Below are 20,375 nucleotides of genomic sequence, written 5' to 3'. Positions count from 1 at the left end.
TAATAGGAGGAAAACATTTATGTGACCCATAAAACAGTTTTTGGAATAAAGGAACATGTAAAATGATAACATAATTTAAAATAAGCAAGCACAAACACTTCTATTTAGTTAAATTTTGTTTTTCAGTTTCAACTTAGGTCAATATGTTTAAACGTAATATTGCCTCAGAGATGGGAATACTCCAAAAGCACAAGAAAACAGGGTCCTGCTTGCCTAGCCTGCAGTTACTTCCTCAGCGCCTAACGCAATGCTCAGCACATAAAAGGCATCAGGATATTCGAAACACAAATGAAGGAAGAAGTAAATGAATGAAATACATCCTGGCTCTCAATAAAACTTATAGTAAGGTAAAGAAGCAAAACTGTTCAACTTATCCAGCTCCAGTCAATGTTCTTTTTCTCTTGTTTGTTATGATTTGTGCCTCACCATGTGTCCTCCAAGGTGAAGATGGAAAGCTCCAGAAGAAAGACCAAATGCTAACTGCTGAAGTGCCATGTTAAGTCAGGACAAATTATGGAGGAGACAGCCATGTCTGAGAACTCACATTAGGCAAGTTCTGAGGGTCAATCTCAAACACAATCTAAAATGACCTTTCTAGAGACAGAGTTGAATAGCAAAGAAACCAGGTTTTCTTAGGGAAAATTTCAGAGAGGGCTACCCTTCAGAGAGGGTAGATCACTACCTTTCCGCCATCTCCTATTATTTTCTTCTGGATTGTTTAACTGTCTACAATATAACCTATTTTCGTAAGAGACCATGTTTATCAGGCAAAAGCCTGAAAGTAGACATAACAAACATCACTGAAGATGCAAACTATGAAAAACAGGGATGATAGGAGAAAGCAGAAGACTCTATTCCCTGGAGGCTGATACCGAAAGGTACAATGAACAAAGCAGTGGGCAGGGAGAAGCTGGAAGATGGGTTCCAGCCCTGGTTCCATCATTCACTACCAGTGGAAGCTAGCGTCAGTCACTTGAGCCCTGGTTTCTTCATTAGTGAAATGTAGCTGAACATCTGTCTTGTCCACATGGTTGTCGTATGGGTTAACTAAGACAAGGTTAAATGAAAGTAAACTTCAACTCCACACAGATACCCTCCATACAAAGAATTATGACTCAAGATTACCAGATGGTCGACAAAGACATCATCAGGTCCTGACTGACCTACTAGGTCAAGCCCATCATAAACTGTGGGGAAAGGATCACAAGTCTTTTTCAGAGTTCATTTAAAAGACGTGGGAAAAAATTTTAAAAATAAAAAAATAAACAGTGCGGGGACTCAGTACCATGTTGTCTTCAGTTACAAGGACAGTCACTGCATGTCACATTAGCAAAGCAAAAATCAGCAATTTACCTGTTTAGCTTGGTTAGCAGCCGCTGGGGTCAACACTGGGTGAGGTGCTTTGGCCGTGGAGTACGGCGCTGAAGAGCTGAAAACCACAAAGCAGACGCTCAGAGAAAGGCACAACTGGGGGAAACTCAGTCAGCCCTGAGCCAGCCTTCGGTACAAGAAAATAATGCCAATTTGGGGGCAGAATACAGATGTCTAAGACCCTAATCAAAGTCATTTGACATGTTTCTGATTGAAGAATAAATTCTTTACATGAAATTTGGGTCTTTAGCATAAAAGTCAAGGCAATGACCTTAAAATGTATCTTCTTCCTGAAATTTTAAGGAAAAAAAGTTATGGATATTCAGAAGTAGATCTTTTTCTTGTTTGAAGAGAAAGCTTTCTCCACCTCCTCCCCATCACCCACCACCATTCCAGACCATGTGGGGAATTCTTGATTCTCTTTTCCGAGTCTCAGAAAATGTTCATCAGGATCGATGGGGTGTATATGATCTGCTCAAAGCAGAGCTCTCAGCTTCTCATAGCAACCAGCCCCGAGAGCTCACCACGTCAGCACACAGGAGAGTTAAAACATACCACAGCGCCGGGCCCAGCCTGCACTTTCACTGTAGTGTCAATGTGAACAGTGCATCCTGTCTATGTAGAAAGAGTTCTCACCATCTTTTGTTGTCCCTGAACACAGTATACATGGAACTATTATTTTAATAACTACTTTCTCATGTGAAGAGTTGACTCATTGGAAAAGACCCTGATGCTGGGAAGGATTGGGGGCAGGAGGAGAAAGGGACGACAGAGGATGAGATGGCTGGATGGCATCACTGACTCGATGAACATGGGTTTGGGTGGACTCCGGGAGTTGGTGATGGACAGGGAGGCCTGGCGTGCTGCGATTCATGGGGTTGCAAAGAGTCGGACACGACTGAGCGACTGAACTGAACTGAGTGTTAATTTTGTTGTTGCTGTTGTTTAGTTGCTCAATTATGTCTGACTCTTTGCGACCCCATGGATTGCCAGGCTCCTCTGTCCATGGGATTTCCCAGGCAAGAATACTGGAGTGGGTTGCCATTTCCTTCTCCAGTGGATCTTCCAGACCCAGGGATTAAACCTGCATCTCCTGCATTTGCAGGCAGATTCTTTACCACTGAACCATCAGGGAAGCCCACTTAGTGTAAATATGTGAGGGGAAAAAATCCCCTGTTCAACACAAAGCTCTATTCTTGGCTCCTGGGAGCAATTCTTTTCATCAATGTATCTGTCCTCCGTCCAGAGCTACGCTGACCAGTAGGTATAGCAGTAACAACTGTAGCATCTGGTTTTATTTCTCAGAATTTCCACTTAAGGAGGATTAACAATTTTCCATTAAAAAGTTAACTTACGAGGGAAAAGACAAAAATAAACCCATGCCTCATGGGAAAAAATTATCAAACATCTTAATAATCTTACAGTCACCTCAGGATACTCTCTTGGAATAACACGAGAACATTCCCAAACTTTATTAGATTCAGAGAGAAGGAAAAAAAAATGTAATTATTTTCAATAAAACCCTCTTTATTTTCCTACTGAAGAGAGAAGCAGCTACAAATGTGTACCTCTCTGAAGAAATGCACACCTGTCCCCTGAGATACTCAACCAAGCAGGTACACAGGGATACTCCCTTCATCTACTTATACTCCAACAAGAAAAGGAATGTGTGAGTGAGAGGCTGGGACTGAGAAATCCCTGGGCAGACACAGCAGCCTTAGGTGGAAAAATGGTTACAGCTCATGAGAGTCACAAGGGAAGTGAAAATCTTTCATGCTTTCTCAAAGATGAGCTAAAAAAAAACTACGAATAAAAATAAAAGCAGCAATTCACCCAACTTTAGAACATTTATACCTCAAACTTAGTTATGATATGATGGTAAATTAAATCATACATGAAGCAGACGAAGTGCAATTATTCTTCTGTTTATTTGTGATAAACCCATAAATCTCTTGGGTGTCCTAAATCCCCAAACATGGAAAATTAGGATTCACAGTATTTACACACTGGGGTATGTGATGATCCAGCAGAGAAATAAATGCTATTCGTGCACTCAGCTAATAAACGAACTGATTAAATCAGATCCACCACGATCTAAAAGACAAAGACTTGTGCATGATCATGAACCAAAACAATGGAAATCAACAGCTAGAAGTGTTCAAGAGGAGATGGATATACCAAACTTGGAATTATCATATTCTGGATGACTATATTCTACTAGCAGTATGCACCTGAGAAGAGATCATCAGAAATTCATCTGAAATGTTCTGTTCCACGACCGAAAACAGAAATCAAAGGACCACAGGCAGAAAATGGCACTGTAACATATATCTACCTCCATTTCATCAAAAGTACGTGACAATCCGAAACATTTATGCAACTAACAACAGAACTACAAATGAGGCAAAAAAAAAAAGTTAGAACTGAAAGAAAAATAAGCAAATTCGTAGCTACACTTGAAAATACCAACACTATTCTTATTAACTGATGGAATAAGCAGACAGAAAATTATCATCATCAACCACCTTAATCACTGCAGATGGTGACTGCAGCCATGAAATTAAAAGACGCTTACTCCTTGGAAGGAAAGTTATGACCAACCTAGACAGTATATTAAAAAGCAGAGACATTACTTTGCCAATAAAGGTCCATCTAGTCAAGGCTATGGTTTTGCCAGTAGTCATGTATGGATGTGAGAGTCGGAATATAAAGAAAGCTGAGAGCCGAAGAATTGATGCTTTTGAACTGTGGTGTTGGAGAAGACTCTTGAGAGTCCCTTGGACTGCAAGGAGATCCAACCAGTCCATCCTAAAGGAGATCAGTCCTGAGTGTTCAATGGAAGGACTGATGTTGAAGCTGAAACTTCAATACTTTGGGCACCTGATTTGAAGAGCTGACTCATTTGAAAAGACTCTGATGCTGGGAAAGATTGAAGGCGGGAGGAGAAGGGGACAACAGAGGATGAGATGGTTGGATGGCATAACTGACTCAATGGATAAACTCCGGGAGTTGGTGATGAACAGGGAGGCCTGGCATGCTGTAGTCCATGGGGTCACAAAGAATCGGACAAGACTGAGCGACTGAACTGAACCACCTTAACTGACATTTATAGAACATGCCACCCAATAAGAGCAATGGCACAGAACATTTACTAAGATGATTGACATTCCAGATCAAAGATTGGCAAACTAGAAACAAAAGACCAGCTGCCTGCTTTTGTAAATAAAGTTGAACTGTAACAAAGCCATGCCCATTCATTTACATTTTGTTTATGGCTGCATTCAGGCTACAACAGCAGAGTTGAGTAGTTGAGGCAGAGACTGTATCTCCCATAAGCTTACATTATTTACTGTATGGCCCTTAAAAAAGAAAAACCTTGCTGACCCCAGTTCTGGGTCATAGAAAAAGTCTCCATAAAACCTAAAGAATTCAAGTCATACAAAACATGTTTAACCATGATGGAATTAAATTAAAAATCAATAACAAAAAGATATCTAGAAAATGCCCAATTATTTAGAAATGAACACACTTTTAAATACCCTGTAGGTACACAAAAAACCCAAAATGTTTTGAACTAAATGAAAATGAAAAAATAACATTCAAAATCTGTGGGAGGTAGCCAAGGCAGTTCTTAGACGGAAATTTATAGCACCAAATGCCTGTGTTGGAAGAGAGGAGCATCAAATCAATGACCTTAGCTTTCACCTTAAGAAACTAGAAAAGTAAATAAAATTCAAAGTAAGCAGGAAAATGAAATAATACAGATCAAGCAGAGGGGAAAAAAATTGATGAAGCCAAAAGCTGGCTTCTTTGAGATCAATAAAATTGATAAAACTCTAGCTAGACTGATGAGGTAAAAAAAAAGACCCAAATTACCATTAAGAGGAAAATAAAATCTATATACATTTAAAGGATGATAATCAGTGACTATTAATGAAAAACATGCCAATAAATTCAACAACTCAAGTGAAATGAATTTCTTGAAAGATACAAACTACCAAAGAAGTAGATAAGCGGAACAGTCATATATGTACTAAAGAAACTGAAATTTCCAAGCCAAAATAACTTCACTGGTGAATTCTACAAAAATTTAAGGATGAAGAAACTGAAGAGGAAGGAACACTTTCCGACTCATTCTATAAGGCTAGTATTACTCTGAAGCTAAAATGGAACAAAGACATTACAAGAAAAGAAAATCTACAGACCAACATCCCTCATTAAGACAGATGCAAAACTATTAACAAAATTTTAGCAAATTGAGTCCAACCATATATTAAAAAGTTCAATACATTATTACTGATGATTGGTTTAACATTAGAAAACCAATCAGTGCAGCAAGGGTACCAAGACAATTCAAGGGGAAAAAAGGTTTTTTCCAAAAATGGTGCTGCACAACTGGGTGGTTGTTGTTCAGTCACTGAGTCGTGTCTGACTCTTTTGCGACCACATGGACTGCAGTCCCCCAGGCTCCTCTGTCCATGGGATTTCCCAGGCAAGAATACTGGAGAGGGTTGCCATTTCCTTCTCAGGTTATCTTCTCAACCCAGGGACTGTATGGCATCTCCTGCATTGGCAGGCGGATTCTTTACCACTGAGCCACCAGACAGGCCCTGGGACAACTGGGTATCCACATGCAAAAGAAAGATGTTGGATCACAAATCACAGTATTTACAAAAATTAACTCAAAACAGATCAAAGACCTAAATCTAACAGTTCAAACTATAAAACTTAGAAGAAAACACAGGAGTAAATCTTTATGATCCTGCATTAAGCAGTGGTTTCTTAAACATATATCAGACACCAACAGTGCAAGCAATAAAAGAAAAAAATAAATTGAAATTTATCAAAATTAAAAACTGTTGTTTCAAAGGACACCATTAGGAAAGTGAAAAACCACACAAAGAATGGGAGAACATATTTGCAAATCATGTATCTGATAAGAGACTTGAATCTAGATTACCTAAATAATATGACACCTTGGGATTTCCCTGGTGGTCCAGTGGCTGATTCCTTGCTCCCAACACAGGGGTCCCAGGTTCAATCCCTGGTCAGAGAACTAGATCCCATATCCTGCAACTAAGAGTTTGCATGCTGCAACTAAAAAGAAAGCTTCCTCAACGAAGATCAAAGATCCTGTGTGCCTCAACTAAAACCTGGTGCAGCCACATAAATAAATAAAAATAAATACTAAAAAAAAAGAAAAGAAAACGACACCTCAACAATTAAGATAAAGAACCCAATTAAAAAAACAGGCAAAGGATTTAAAGAGATATTTCTCTAAAGAAGACACAAATGGCTAACATGCACACAAACAGACATCCAATAACATTAGTCACAGGGAAACACATATCAAAACCACAAGGAGATACCATGTCCATCCATTAGGATAGCTATAATCAAAAAGATGGACAATAACACATATTAGTGAGGATGTGGAGAAACTGGAACCTCATACATTGCTATTGGGAATGTAAAATGGTACAGCTACTTTGGAAAACAGTTTGAATTACATTTAGCTCAGAAAGTAGACTGCCATATGCTCTAGCAATTCTACTCTTAAAGCATCACCCAGAATAACTGAAAAGCAGGGACTCAAAGAGAGGGCTGTACAACAATGCTCAGTGAAGCATCACTCACAATAGTCAAGAGGGGGCAACACCCCTCCCAAGTGTCTACTTACAGATGAACAGGTAAGTAAAACAGGATATACTCATACAGTGGAAAGTTATTCAGTCATAAAAGGAATGAAATTCTTTTTTTTTTGTTTTGTTTTTTTTTTAGGAATGAAATTCTGATACATGCTACAACATGGGCTTCCCTGGTGGCTCAGACAGTAAAGAATCTGCCTCCAATGCCTGAGACCTGGGTTCGATCTCTGCATTTGGAAGATCCTCTCAAGAAGGGAATGGCTACCCACTCCAGTATTCTTGCCTGAAGAATTCCATGGACAGAGAAGCCTGGTGGATAACAAACAGTCCATGGGGTCACAAAGAGTCAGACATGACTGAGTGACTAACACTTCACAATATGGATAAATCTTAAAAATTTGAGTGAAATAAGCCAGACATAAAAGGACAAATATTACGTATAGGGCAAATTCTTAGTGACAGAAAGTAGATTAGAGGTTACCAGGGACTAGAAGGAAGGCGGAATAAAGAGTTACCATTTAATGGGTATAGTTGCTGTATGAGATAAACAGTTATACAACACTGTAAACGTATTTAATGTCTCTGAATTGTACACTTAAAAATGGTTAAAATAATAAATTTTGTTATACATATATTTACCCACAATAAAAAAGAAAAAGCTTCTTAACTGTTCTCCCTTTTTCTACTCTTCTTCACTCCAGCCCTTCTCATCTATTCTAAATATAAGAACCAGAAACTTCCTGCTAAACCCACAGGTCAACAAAATGATCTGCATTTATCATAGCTCATGGAATATTAGACTACAAAAAGGTGAATTTTACTGTGTGTTAATTATGCCCCAGTATCTTTAAAAATTACTAAAATTTCTTTAAGAAAGCAAATATAAATTAGATTAGGTTACTCAGCATCAGTGGCGAGCCAGGTCCTCAACCAGGCTTACCAGGTGTTACTGGATTTGTACCCCGGCCCTACCCCACTCTCCTCTCTCCCTCCAGCCACCAGGGGCTGCCTGGCTTCATCCTGAACCTGCCAGACAAACTCTCACTACAGGTCTGGTGCTTGGGGCTTTCTTCCTTAGGATATTCAAGAGCCTGCTCTCTGGTCTTTATTCAAATGTAAAATGTCAAACGCCACTGCAAGGCAGAGTATTATCAACATATAAGACAGGAGAATCCCCAGTTGTGTGGTGAAAAAAATATGGTCTGGTATTTCTGAGACACGTTAGTCGTTAGTTATGTAGGAGAAGTGTAGGAGAAATACCTTCTTTGCCTCTATTTAAAACTGCAACCATGTCTGGACAAGAGTCCCTAAACCCCTTTTCTGCTTTAATTTTCTCCATCATACCTATCCCCTTCTAAAATACTGTATTTAGATGAATTTTACTTGTCATTTGTCTCTCTGTGACTAGGGCAGAGTTTGGGGATTTTGGGGGGCAGGGTCTGTTTTGTTAACTGTGTTATTCTCAGCACCTAGAACAGTATGTGGCATATACAAAATGCTACTTAAGTATTTGTAGAAAGAATGAAGAAACGAATGCCAAAATTCCTGAAAGGAATGATGATCTGGGTGTGTTTTGGAAAACAACAAACCAATAAAAATTTCACCATATTTCTCACCTCATTCCGCCCTGTTTCCTTCACCTTCCATTATCTCTAGATACACTGGCCTTTCACCTGCACTCAAACCTGCTCTGCCCTTTCCCGGGTCTGGGCTTTCACAGATCATGCCCCCTCTGTTCATAACACTCTTCTTCCACTCTGCCTGGCAACTTCTGGTCACCGCTCAACTTCCAGCTGAAACACCCTTCTTCCCACCCTCCTCGTCAGTCCCAGACTCAACCAGACTGCCTCACTGTGAGCCTTCCTGTATTTCTCCTTCACCAAACTCATTATACTACAGTTAAATAACTGATGTGTAATGGGTAGCTTAGTGGCTGCCTTCTTGCTAAAAAAAGTGTCATGAAAGTGGGGACTTGGTATGTCTTACTGACCACTGGATCCCAAATACCCAGGGCGTTATCATGTTCATGGCAGACACCCCTTAGAAATCTGCTGAATCAAGTGCCTGAGCGCTGGAGAGGAGTCTAAATAGCATGAGTGTGCCCCAGATAAGCCCTCTTCCTGAAAACAGGATGGCTGGTCAATGAATATAAGGGGTGAGTGGGGTGAGGCCAGTGAACATAAGCTATACCAATGGCAGAAACATGTAACCTCATCTTACAATAAATCTCTTTAAGATGTTACTCAGGAAAAGTTAAATGCAAAATTAAATACTTAAAATACACTTAGGAGGGACTTCCCTGGCAGTCCAGTGGTTAAGACTCTCTATGCTTCCACTGCAGGAAGCATGGGTCCCACCCTGGTCAGGGAACTAAGATCCCACAAAGGCTCGAGGTGCCACCAAAAACGAAAACAAAAACAAAAAACACTCAGGAAACTACTGCTTAACAGAATCTGAAAGCAAGTAATTTTATAATGAGTATAACTCCCTCTCAAGCTTTCTTATTGGGGAAGGTGGTAAATATCAATCCACTTACCAACTGTGCTTAGATTCACCTATTCAACAAGTAGCTATTAAAAAGAAACAACATTCCAGGTGCCATGCTGGGCATACAAGTTAAATAACAACCAGAGTCCAATTCTGTGGAGAAAAGAAGAGTTTCTTCGTCTCTTTTTAAACTTCTATGTCTATTTTTCCTAAGTCAGAAAAAAGGGCAAACTCAGAATTGCTCCTTTAACAAAGTTCATATCAATGATTAGCTCAGATGAATCACTGGAAGAAAACACAGCCTGAGATAAGATAAAGGAAACCATCAAGTGGTGCTTCTCACATATTGTGAGAACAGTTAAAATATTCCAGAAATACCAGACCATGTTTCTTTCACCATTAAGCTGGCTTTTCCTGTCTTATGTAAGATTCTGCCTTGCGGTGGCTTTTTCTTGCCTACCCTACACTAGGAATCTGGCTATAATTCCCAAACTCTAATGCACAGTTCTTTCCCTTGAGAAGTTCACAACAACCACAAATGCCATCTTGGTCTAAACAGCATACCAAAGCTTCAAGGTCACTATACGATAGGAAAGCTAGGCTTGTTTTTGGCTGTTAGTATGGCCCTGAGATAACTAAGAAATTCCTGGCAGTGTTGATAAATGGACCAATGTGGAAAAAAGAGAAGGCCAGTGGACTAGAGAAGTAGGGCCACTTGATAAAGCCAAAACAGAACAGGGAGCAGACCTGGGGTCGGGGAGGAGGGCGCTAATGTGAACTGGAAGAAACACAGGGTCAGTGGCTGTTCTTGCAGTTGGACTAATCACAGGCACTAGACACTAACTTCCTGAATGACCCTGATCCTCACAAACTGAGGATGCAGCCCTCAACTCTTTCCCAGCCACAATGCAGAGTTCTTGCCTACAAAAGACTTGGAGCAACAGGACACGGGCATGTTCTATGAACCGTGCCGCCCACAGTGGGAGGGAGTCAATGCCTTGAATTCTAAACACAGATTCACACTTAAAAGTCAGTTCTGGCAGCAATGATCCAGCTCTCAGATGTGGCATGGGGAGAAACTGAAGTCTCCAAACAGAGCTGCTGCCTTTTAAACCACTGCTTTTTCATACAAACAATATGAGAAATTTGAAAAACAGGAATGCCTGGAGAGGGGAAGGAAGGGAGGAGAAACCATCATTGGGTTTTTAGAATCAATAGTCTGTGTTAGAGTTGAAGTGTCCACTCAGGAGCCCCAAGAGTATTTGAAAAAATAAATCAAACCCTCCACCTTACCTGACTTAATAATAACGTGTACCACATGCAGACTTACATACAGCAAACAGCACACTGAATGTGTAACACCAAGACTTTGAAAGTTTATGAGGCAACTGTTACTGCCAGTTGGAGAGGACCGTTTCCTGAAAACCCAATTGTGTGCCTGAGATTAGCTGTCCATTCCGCTCCTTTTATAATCTGAAGTTCTTACAGGGAAAACAGTCACACTGGGACAACAGCACTGCTGCCCCCTGCAGGCAGTTCTACGCTACTGCAGAGTAATTCATTGGCTCAAACACACTAAGGAAGCAGTAACATACCCCACCGTTGCAGAGGGGGCTGTAGCATTATTCTTCAATTCCTGCACATTCACCACTTGAGGGACATTCTTCAAAGTTGACTCAGTCAACGTACTGACAGCTATTTAAATAGAGAAGAGAAAGGCATGTTAATTGCAACACAGGATCAAAATTCTAGCCAGGTCTAATGAATAACTAGGACACAAACTCAAGCAGAACGCAAACTTATTATATAAAGGAAATTTAGGTAGTTCTGCAGCACTGTGTTCAATGGAACAGCTGGCCTACTTACTCCCTTCATAAAGAATATTCAATGAAGCTTTGTGCAATTTAACCAAATGTACTAGTTCAGAAAAAAGGAATTCACCAGCCAGCTTTTTATAGAGCAGAGCTGAGATACCTGCCATATTGTTGGCTCGTCCTGGAAAAGGGCAGAAAGAGCTAGAGGATTACCAGTATTTCTGCCTCCACTGTGCATTCATTCATTCGACCACTCTTTCACATGAGCTTATTATTGTTAGACTCTGTTAGGTGCTGGGAATACAAAAAATGTCTAAAATATAGTTTCTTCTCTAAAGAAGTTCATGCTTTAGTAGACAGACACAGTGAATAAAATATGAAAAATGGAGCTTCAACCAGAATGGAGGAGGCCAAGAAGGCCTGAATTAAGGAATGGCAACAGGGACTGATTTGATACCTACTTATCTATCTATCTTAGGCTTATCAGCTTTCATACCTTTTTGTATGTGTCTTATAATTTAACACTGTAGCCCAGGACTTTGTGACATGTTATAATTAGCTATGAAGAAGGCCTAAGCAAAGCTCTTGAATCTTCTCCAGCTACATTTGGGGCACAGTTGAACTTGCAGCCCAGGTAGGATGGTCGGTCTACGGCAGCTTACTTCACCCCCGCCTTCAGGGAGTCATCAGGGAAGCCCTACCTGTGACTGCACATACCTCATCCTTAACACTCACAGGTGCCTACACCTTCAAAACCTGTTTTTGAATAATGTCTTCTGAAATGATAACACAGATCACATCACCTCCTGCTGAGAGTGGACTAATCCTAAATCCTGGTAGACCTGAAGTTGATAAATAATCAATCAGCTTGATTTAGGGTCTGTTCAGTACAATGGTAAGATTCTGCTTGGTCCAACTAATATTTAAAACATCAAGGGTTTCTTATTTTTTCAGAAGGCTCAAAAACAAGTTGTCTTGTTTTTGCTCTTTCGTATCTATTTTAGATGTCTTAGTAAGAGTTTAAATATTTGAACTTTTCCTAGAAATCTATCATTATCTAATGGCAATTATTTTTGGCTAAATCAAACCACCATGTCTTTTCCATCTTTTAAAATTTTAGTGTAAATTGGTATATGTTCTAAGCAGTTATAAAATTTAAAAAATTCATTCAGCTAAAACAAAAATATGATTTATAGCCAAGTTTCTCACTCTTGGCACTAATGACATTTTGGGGATGGACAATCCTTTGTTGTAGAGTTTTCTTGTGCTTTTGGGAGTTTCTTTGCAGCATTCCTGGCCTCTACCCACTACTGGCCAGCAACACTGCCAACTATTGGAGCGGAAGCAGGCAGAGTAAAAAAGTCTCTGGTTGAGAAGCACTGGTTTGTAAAAACTGATTAACTGAAGATCCAAGGCAAATTACCTAGAAATCTTAATGTAGAAGATTATGGAGAGCCACAAACCACTGACAAAATGCAAGAGCTGATTAGCTCCTTAGAGCTTCACGTTTCCAGGTTAAAACTGCAATCTTAAGGAAAAGCTGTACTTCAACACAAAGAACGCAGGGTTGGAGTCTGGGCTTTGTTACATATTGGTTGGTGACCTTCGCCTCTCCAAACTGAGCATTACCCCAAAGCAAAATGGGCACATGTACACTCACTGCAAAGGGTGGCTCGGATTCTTAAAATACTGTGAGACAACTCTAATGTTATTAGGTAATCTAACAGCAAAGATTAATTCTGGGGCTTAAAGCAGACATTATTCAAAAATAGGGATGAATCCTTATTAGATTCAATCTAAAATGAAATGATGCAAATGAACTTAACTGAACGTGGCAGATCTTATACAGCCCTTTAAGGGCAAGTTTCCAACTGAGTCTCTGCCCTTTCAGAACTCTCCCCCCAAAGGCGAGAGCTGTCGCATCCGCATCAGTCCCGTCTTCTGAAAGGCAGCGAAAGGCCCGCCGTTTCCTGGCCCCTGTACCGGTGCTTTTACCTGGAGCCTGACTGGCCATCTGCCGTCTCAGTGCTGCCGCGGCGGCCGCCTGGGGGGCAGAGATGGGGTGGGAAGGGCCAGGTGCACCATGCTTCACAGTTTTAGTTGCAAGCATGGTGCTATCAGCTCCTTGGGGAATAATTTTGCTAGCAGGCGTAGACACTGAGGGAAAAAGAAAAGTTAAGTGAGAGAGTGGGTCAGAATAGAAGAATACACAAAAATTAAAATGGTAAATTCTCCATGTTAGGTTGTAGGGAAAATGGGAAGATTTAAAATCCTTAAGCATTAACAGAAAATACTGGCAAACTGACAAGTTGGCACTTTTATCTTTCAAAGATGCTATGTGCTATTTGCCCACTTACTGGAGAAAATACGTTACATGATCATTTTCTCTGATGCTGAGTGAGATATAACTTCTATGCCCATACAGAGCAAAGGTTAGCTCTCCTCTCACAAATCTCTCCATTCTAGTACCTCATGCCTAGGTTGGTCTACTTAGGAGTCACTTCACTACAAAGTCCTGACACTCTGAGCTGAAGATCTGACAGCCCAACAAAGGTCCTGTCGGCAAGCCACCACAGATAATGAGCACCATGGCTGGTGAGCTCTGAGACAGGACACGGCTCTAAGTTGAGATGAGCCGAGATGGGAAGGGCCCACACTGTACTCCACGGTAAAGGCGTAACAGCATGAGCCTTGCAGCATCTCCTCTTCCTCACAGTGTCCTACCAACCACTTTCAAGGGGAACACATCTCTTGACTCCGTCCGTAATTTCTAAAAGATTAACAGAAATGGGCTAGAATCCACAACTTCTGCGTGTGCTAGTATAAAACCCAGCCACAGTTCCTTCATGAGTTAGGAACTTCTTAGGGAAAAGATTGTTTCTGATCCCACTGTTTACTTACTTGAAGTTCCCATCACACCCTGCGAACCATGAATCAGGTGAGATTTAGCAAAAGGAGTTGCCTGGGGTAAGAGACTGGGCTGGATGGAAGGTGTTCGAACCACGGGAGCGTGCCGGGGGACCTGGACCACTGCGTCTTCATCCTTACAGGATGTCCGTGTGTCTTCACTCTCCAGAGACTGGGAAATGGATGACGTTGAGCTGGCTTCATCCAAGTCTTCATAATACCTCTGAGACAGGAAGGCTGACCGAGACAGGCTGGCTACAGAGCCCAAAACAAAAGACAACTGAGACAATTAGAGTCCAAAAGCTATGTAATTTTCACTGTCGCTAGAGAAATATCCAATTTGTAAAGCGACTTAATTATTACTTATTTTAAGTGGAAGCAGCTGAGGTTGAACGTGAACAAAGATAGTCTTTGCTCAAAAGGGTTTTGCAAAACTGAGCTGTATAGGACAAGAACATTTTGACTGTCGGACAGAAAATTGTGAGGTGAGAGACAGGATGCACACTGGTGTGAAAGCAGGAAGTTCACGGGCAATAACGCCATCTCAGAAAAGCAACAAACTCCCATAGCAGAGTGAACAGGCAGTCACCTTGCGGTCCCCGCTTTCCAACAACAAACTTCGAAGAATAGGCCTAATACAAACTGGAGAAGACATCACATCCTCAGTCCTGAGGGTCTCAAACAATGCCAGGTAAATCCAATGCTTCTTTTGAATGAGACAATTAGTTAAAAAAAAAAAAGTCACTAAAATCGATTCTCACTTTCCCTGTTTTCCTCCTTCCATAAACTATAAGGTAAGGCGTTATGCCGTGTTACTTCCTACCATTAATTTCAGAAGTCATGTTACTGTCTGTGTACTGGAAACACCAAAACCAAACAAAAACCAGCCCTTTCTCCTCAAGTCATTTAAAAGTATTGCTGATACTACGGGAGCATCGCTCCACAAGCTTTTACATATCATAATGTGAGTGTAACATGGGTTTCCCTGGTGACTCGCACAGGAAAAAAAGAATCCGCCTGCGATGCGGGAGACCCAGGGTCGATCCCTGGGTCGGGAAGATCCCCTAGAGAAGGAAATGACTACCCACTCCAGTATTCTTGCCTGGAGAATTCCATGGTTAGAGGAGCCTGGTCGGCTATATAGTTCATGGGGGCGCAAAGAGTCAAACACAACTGAGCAACTAACGTTTTCACTTTTTTCAAATGTAATATAAACAATTCCAAGTGAAAACCACGCATGGGGACTTCCCTGGCAGCCACAGCCAAATGAATTTTTTAAATTAAAAAGAAAGAAAGAAAACCAATGTTGTACTAGGGTTACTGCTAGGCTGCAATAGCCATCAGCCATGTGTGGTTATTTAGATGAAAAACAAATGAAAAATTTGACCTCTAAGTTGTACCAGCCCCCTTAAAGTGCTCAATGGCCACTGGTTAACTGCTGTATTGGACAGTACAGATCCGACATCCCAACCACGGCAGGAAGTTCTACTGGCCAGCACTGTACCCAAGTGTCCTGAGGCACGTCAATGTGCGGCACACAGTCACCGAGCAAGCCCATTCATAACTACCACCTCCAGCATGTTCTATGTCTGCATTTCTCACCAGAGTAGCCACCAGTCACGCGTGCCTACTCAGCATGTCTTTTTTCAAAAGCAGCCTTACTCAAAATCTGGCACAAATCAGAAAAATAAAGCTTTTCTCGCTAAAGCAAAGGCTAGGACCCCTGGAACCAGTTCAGCTTCCCCCCAGATCCTTGGCAATCACTGCCACAGAGCCTGAGGACTACGGAAAATACGTAAAAGCCAAAACCACCACCTTGAGTTGACTATGTATAAGCTGCTTCTTACTTCCACATTCAGATGGATGACAGAGTCCGGAGACACTTCCCCTATCTCCCATTAAGAACCAAAGGAAAACACACACAGACACACATACAAACCCCATCCTACTCCCACACAATCTACTCCTCAGTTTATCCTAAAAATTCAGGACTGGTTTGCTCTACCTGGAGCAGTGGATCTCACTGGTGGGGTCTTCCTCTTGGCCAAGAAATTTCTCAGTTGCGCCTGTTTCACGGGGGAAAGTTTAGCTGCAAGAAATTCGTGAACCCATAAATGCTTAAAACTTGGTTTTCAAGGTCAGAAGATGAAAAAGAACAGTTTAAAGACTGGGAAGAATGCATTTACCTGGTACTTTAGGCAACGGTTTGGTGTGAGACTCTAGAGTCGTTTTCAACAAAGCATTGCGCAGGCTTTCGAGGTCACTGTCAAAACTGAAAGAGGGCAATGTTATGTATGAACCAACTATGACCTGAGAAATTGGGACTCAAGGTAATGGTGAGGGTACATTATCCTCCTAAATACAAAGGCAAGAGATGAGAGCATCCTGAAAAGGAAATGGAAAATCTGATGAAACAATGAATTAACCCAAAGGGAAAATGATCACAGTCTCACTGTTACATCCCATTCCCAGAGCAAACAAAACCCCAACAGGGGTCTAGAAGGAAGGGCAATTAAAATCTATACATTCAGACTAAAGGTAGTTACCACTTTGGTAACTTTACGGGTAAACTGTCTAAGGCAGGGTCTGAAATCTCCACACTTGCAAAATGACAGATCTGAGTTTCCAGACAAGTTGATCAACCTAATCCTGACAGTTACTTTTCAATTAAACAATAATGCTATGACTACAGTACCAGCTATTATCTATCGAGGACCTGTTTCATCAGGCATACTACTAGGTAATTTAAAGACTTAAACCCTCCAGTAATCCCATGAGGTGCATATTGTTAGTTCCCTGTGTACATGCATGCTCAGTCGTGTCCAACTCTTTTGCGACCCCATGGACTGTAGCCTGCCAGGCTCCTCTGCCCATAGGATTGTCCAGGCAAGAATACTGGAGTGAGTTCTCATTTCCCTTTTCAGGGAGTCTTCCCGACTCAGGGATCGAACCTGCATCTCTTGCACTGGCAGGGGATTCTTTACCATTGAGCTACTGGGAAGGCTATTGTTAGCCCCACTTTTTGGCAAAGGGAAAAAGGATCAGAGAGGGTGAGGAATCTGACCAGGATCACAAAGATGAAAGACAGCAAAGTCACTTTCAAACCCACATCTAAACTACTCTACGACTACTCCACCTTGTTCTGTGTATTTATTTGCTCATCCCAACTCATTTACTGAGCACACGTGGCTTTAACAGACGTGTTCTCCTGCATACCTGTGTGTGGCACTCTGGGAGGGAACATCCAAGGGAAGGCTCCATTGGGAGGTCTGGTTGTAAAGTCGGAGCTGCTGGAGACTATCCACCAGGTGATTCAGCCTCTTCCTCTGTTGGTTGATGATTTCGCGGTTGTTGGCAAGAGTATTAAACAGTGTCTCTCGTTCTGGCACAAGCAGGCGCCTGTTTAGAGCAAGGAGGAAAGAACTGTATGAGAATGGTTCAAATAAAGGAAATTTCCACTGGAAAGAAAAAAAAAAGGACTATAAATCTAACAGTGAAAACAGTAAAATGAAGAACCACTAGTGGGAAAGAAACATCAAGAAGTTACTAAGAAGGACTTTTCTGGTAGTCTAGTTGTTTAGAATCCACCGGCCAATGCAGGGGACACAGGTTAGATCCCTGGTCCAGAAAGATTCCACATGCCATGGAGCAACTAAACCTGTGTTCCACAACAAGAGGAGCCACCTCGATGAGAAGCCCAAGCACAATTAGAAAGTAGCTCCCACTGTCCACGACTAGAGAAAGTCTGTATGCAGCAATGAAGACCTAGCATAGCCAAAAACCAAACTAATTAATTAAAAAAAAAAAGCATGTCTTCAGAGTGCCGTCAAGAAACAGAGGACAGCACATGACTTGGCAGCAGGGGGTCCCCCACCCAAAAGAAATAAAAGGAGAAAAGGACAATGGTCCCTTTCTTTCTGGTGACAAGGCCATTAGTTCAACATAAATTTTTAAAAGGCATTTCAGTGGGGTTCCAGATAATATTTAGAGAAGGATCTAAAAGACAGATGTGCCAGCAAACTATAAATTTAAGAATCAGAACTCTGCAGAAAGGAAACTTAAAAAAGGCACATTAAGTATTAATAGAAAATCCATGGGGTTGTTAAAGGAGAAGAGAGCCTGGCTTTTCTTGTTAGCCTCATGCACTTTTTAAAAAGTCAACGTATTAATTAGACAAGAGTATTCCAACTGTCAAGCCGAGCAGCATCTTCATGCTGTCCCGTCAAGCCATTCTCTCACTTGGGGAGGAACATGAATTTAGCAACAGGGGAGTGCCCTCTGAAACCTCTTCTAAAGGGGCCCAGCTGCCCCAGGGGACAAGGGCTCCAGGTCACAGAATCTGCCCCGCCAGTGTCGGGAAGATCAATTTTCACCTCTGTCTTCCCACATCTATGCTCTGAGGTTCCTTGGGTTGGGCACAAAGCCTTTCTCCACGCTATACAATCTCATGTATTAAATTCTGTTTACTGAATTTTAAACACATTCTAGCCCTGCCCCTGACACAACACTCAGGCTGCCCTACTTAAATCTGTGACCTCACAGTTTTATAAACAAATAAACAGATCATTTCCTGGTTTATTTCCTTACAAGGCTAAACACACTGATCAAGTGTAGGTGTTTCAGAAATCTAGCATTTGGAGGGCTGACCTGTTTTCCACATCAGCTTATTGCTTTCACAATGTACTGCATTCTATTCCTTCTGGAAAACACAAGGCATCAAACCAAATATCCATGGACAGAAGATCACAATAGAAGGTTTTCCTCTATCTGTTATCATTCCTCTCATCCTTTTAGTTATCCAAAATAATTAGCAATGTTTCCTTCAAAAGAAAATCTGGAATGTACAGGAAAGTGTAAAAGAAAAACCCCTCTGAATCCCATCTTGCAGCTGTGAGTGAGTATTCTGATAGATTTATTACCAGCCTTTTCTACATTAGACTTCTACACTGAGGTCATCCAGTATGACTTCATGTCTTAACCTTTTCATATTTTATATGCTGTACCTAATAATTAGTTACACAATTATATATATTTCATGTAAAACAGAAAAGATATTTAACATGATTTTTTTTGAGAATATGAGATTGAACGGTTACACAGTATTTTGTTTAAGAGAAAAATGCAGTCAGATTTAGCTACTCTTAACTTTTGCATAACTAGCTTGAATCCAATTTTTCACTCTCATAAACTGTGCTATAAATTCTTTTATGTATTACTGTGAACAATGTTATTATTCCATAGAATTTCTTGATGTATAATGACTGTGTCAAAGAGAAAGAACTTGTGTAGGGTTTTCAGAAACCCTCCTAAATGATCTTTTTAAAAGGCCACAGCACTATCAAGATGGTGGGTGAGAGATCTCGCTCACTTTTGTTTTTTCTTTTGTTCCAGATGCCGATCCCACTCCAAGTCTAGAACATCATTCACATCTTGGACAGCAAATTTCACATACTGATGAAGGCGCCGAATTTCCTGTAAGAAAAAAATGAAATGGCAAAATGACTCAGTTTTCTAGTAGTTTGCAGGAATGTGTCTCAAAACATTTAAAATGGCTTTGAAGTCTTTTTACACTGAGAACCACAAGGAATAAGGAAAACATAACAGGTTTTAATATAATCATTAGATGGAGAAGGAAATGGCAACCTACTCCATCATTCTTGCCTGAAAAATCCCACGGACAGAGGAGTCTGGTCCATGGGGTCACAAAAGAGTCAGACACAACTTAGCGACTAAATAACAACAAATAATTATTAGAATGTTAGAGAAACCCAACCTTTTAAAGTGTGTGACAGAGAGATAGTGTTAAGAAAAGGGAAACAGAAAGCGTGTGTCAGCCCAGGGCCTCTAGGGAACCAATGTTCTGGCTTAGATCTCATTTTTCAGCTCTTGTAAAGTATCTCCACATGGCCTAGGAATTTTCCACTGTACTCTGCTACTCCAATAGTACACCCATTTAGATTTTGCTCTCCCACCCATGAAATTAACTGTAATACAGACAAAATTATCCTACAAAACAGCACTGAAAATAATTCTGCACCTATCCATCTAGTCATAGAATAGAACACATAAGCCATCTCACCAGTGGGGAAAAAGTCATTTCTCAAAAACAAAGAATAGTATCAGTACTAGAAATGGAATTCACCATTAT

At 41.0% G+C, this 20,375-nt stretch overlaps 1 protein-coding gene across 2 annotated transcripts in view; it reads right to left on the bottom strand.

Moving 5' to 3' along the window:
• The window catches only part of NUP214 (nucleoporin 214), an 84,830-nt gene that overhangs the window by 36,230 nt on the left and 28,225 nt on the right, over positions 1 to 20,375 (bottom strand). For both annotated transcript variants that reach the window (XM_043469868.1, XM_043469869.1), the window contains exons 18-25: positions 19,596 to 19,699; positions 17,444 to 17,626; positions 16,414 to 16,499; positions 16,233 to 16,316; positions 14,222 to 14,482; positions 13,316 to 13,477; positions 11,102 to 11,201; positions 1,354 to 1,429 (exon numbers count right to left, since the gene is read on the bottom strand). In XM_043469868.1, the coding sequence (XP_043325803.1) occupies positions 1,354 to 1,429; positions 11,102 to 11,201; positions 13,316 to 13,477; positions 14,222 to 14,482; positions 16,233 to 16,316; positions 16,414 to 16,499; positions 17,444 to 17,626; positions 19,596 to 19,699 (1,056 nt within the window). The remainder of the gene's footprint in view (positions 1 to 1,353; positions 1,430 to 11,101; positions 11,202 to 13,315; positions 13,478 to 14,221; positions 14,483 to 16,232; positions 16,317 to 16,413; positions 16,500 to 17,443; positions 17,627 to 19,595; positions 19,700 to 20,375) is intronic.

Source organism: Cervus canadensis, chromosome 5 (genome assembly GCF_019320065.1).
Source record: "Cervus canadensis isolate Bull #8, Minnesota chromosome 5, ASM1932006v1, whole genome shotgun sequence".
Lineage (NCBI taxonomy): Eukaryota > Metazoa > Chordata > Mammalia > Artiodactyla > Cervidae > Cervus > Cervus canadensis.
Note: the sequence above shows the minus strand (reverse complement) of the source record. Positions and strands in the feature narration are given on the sequence as shown.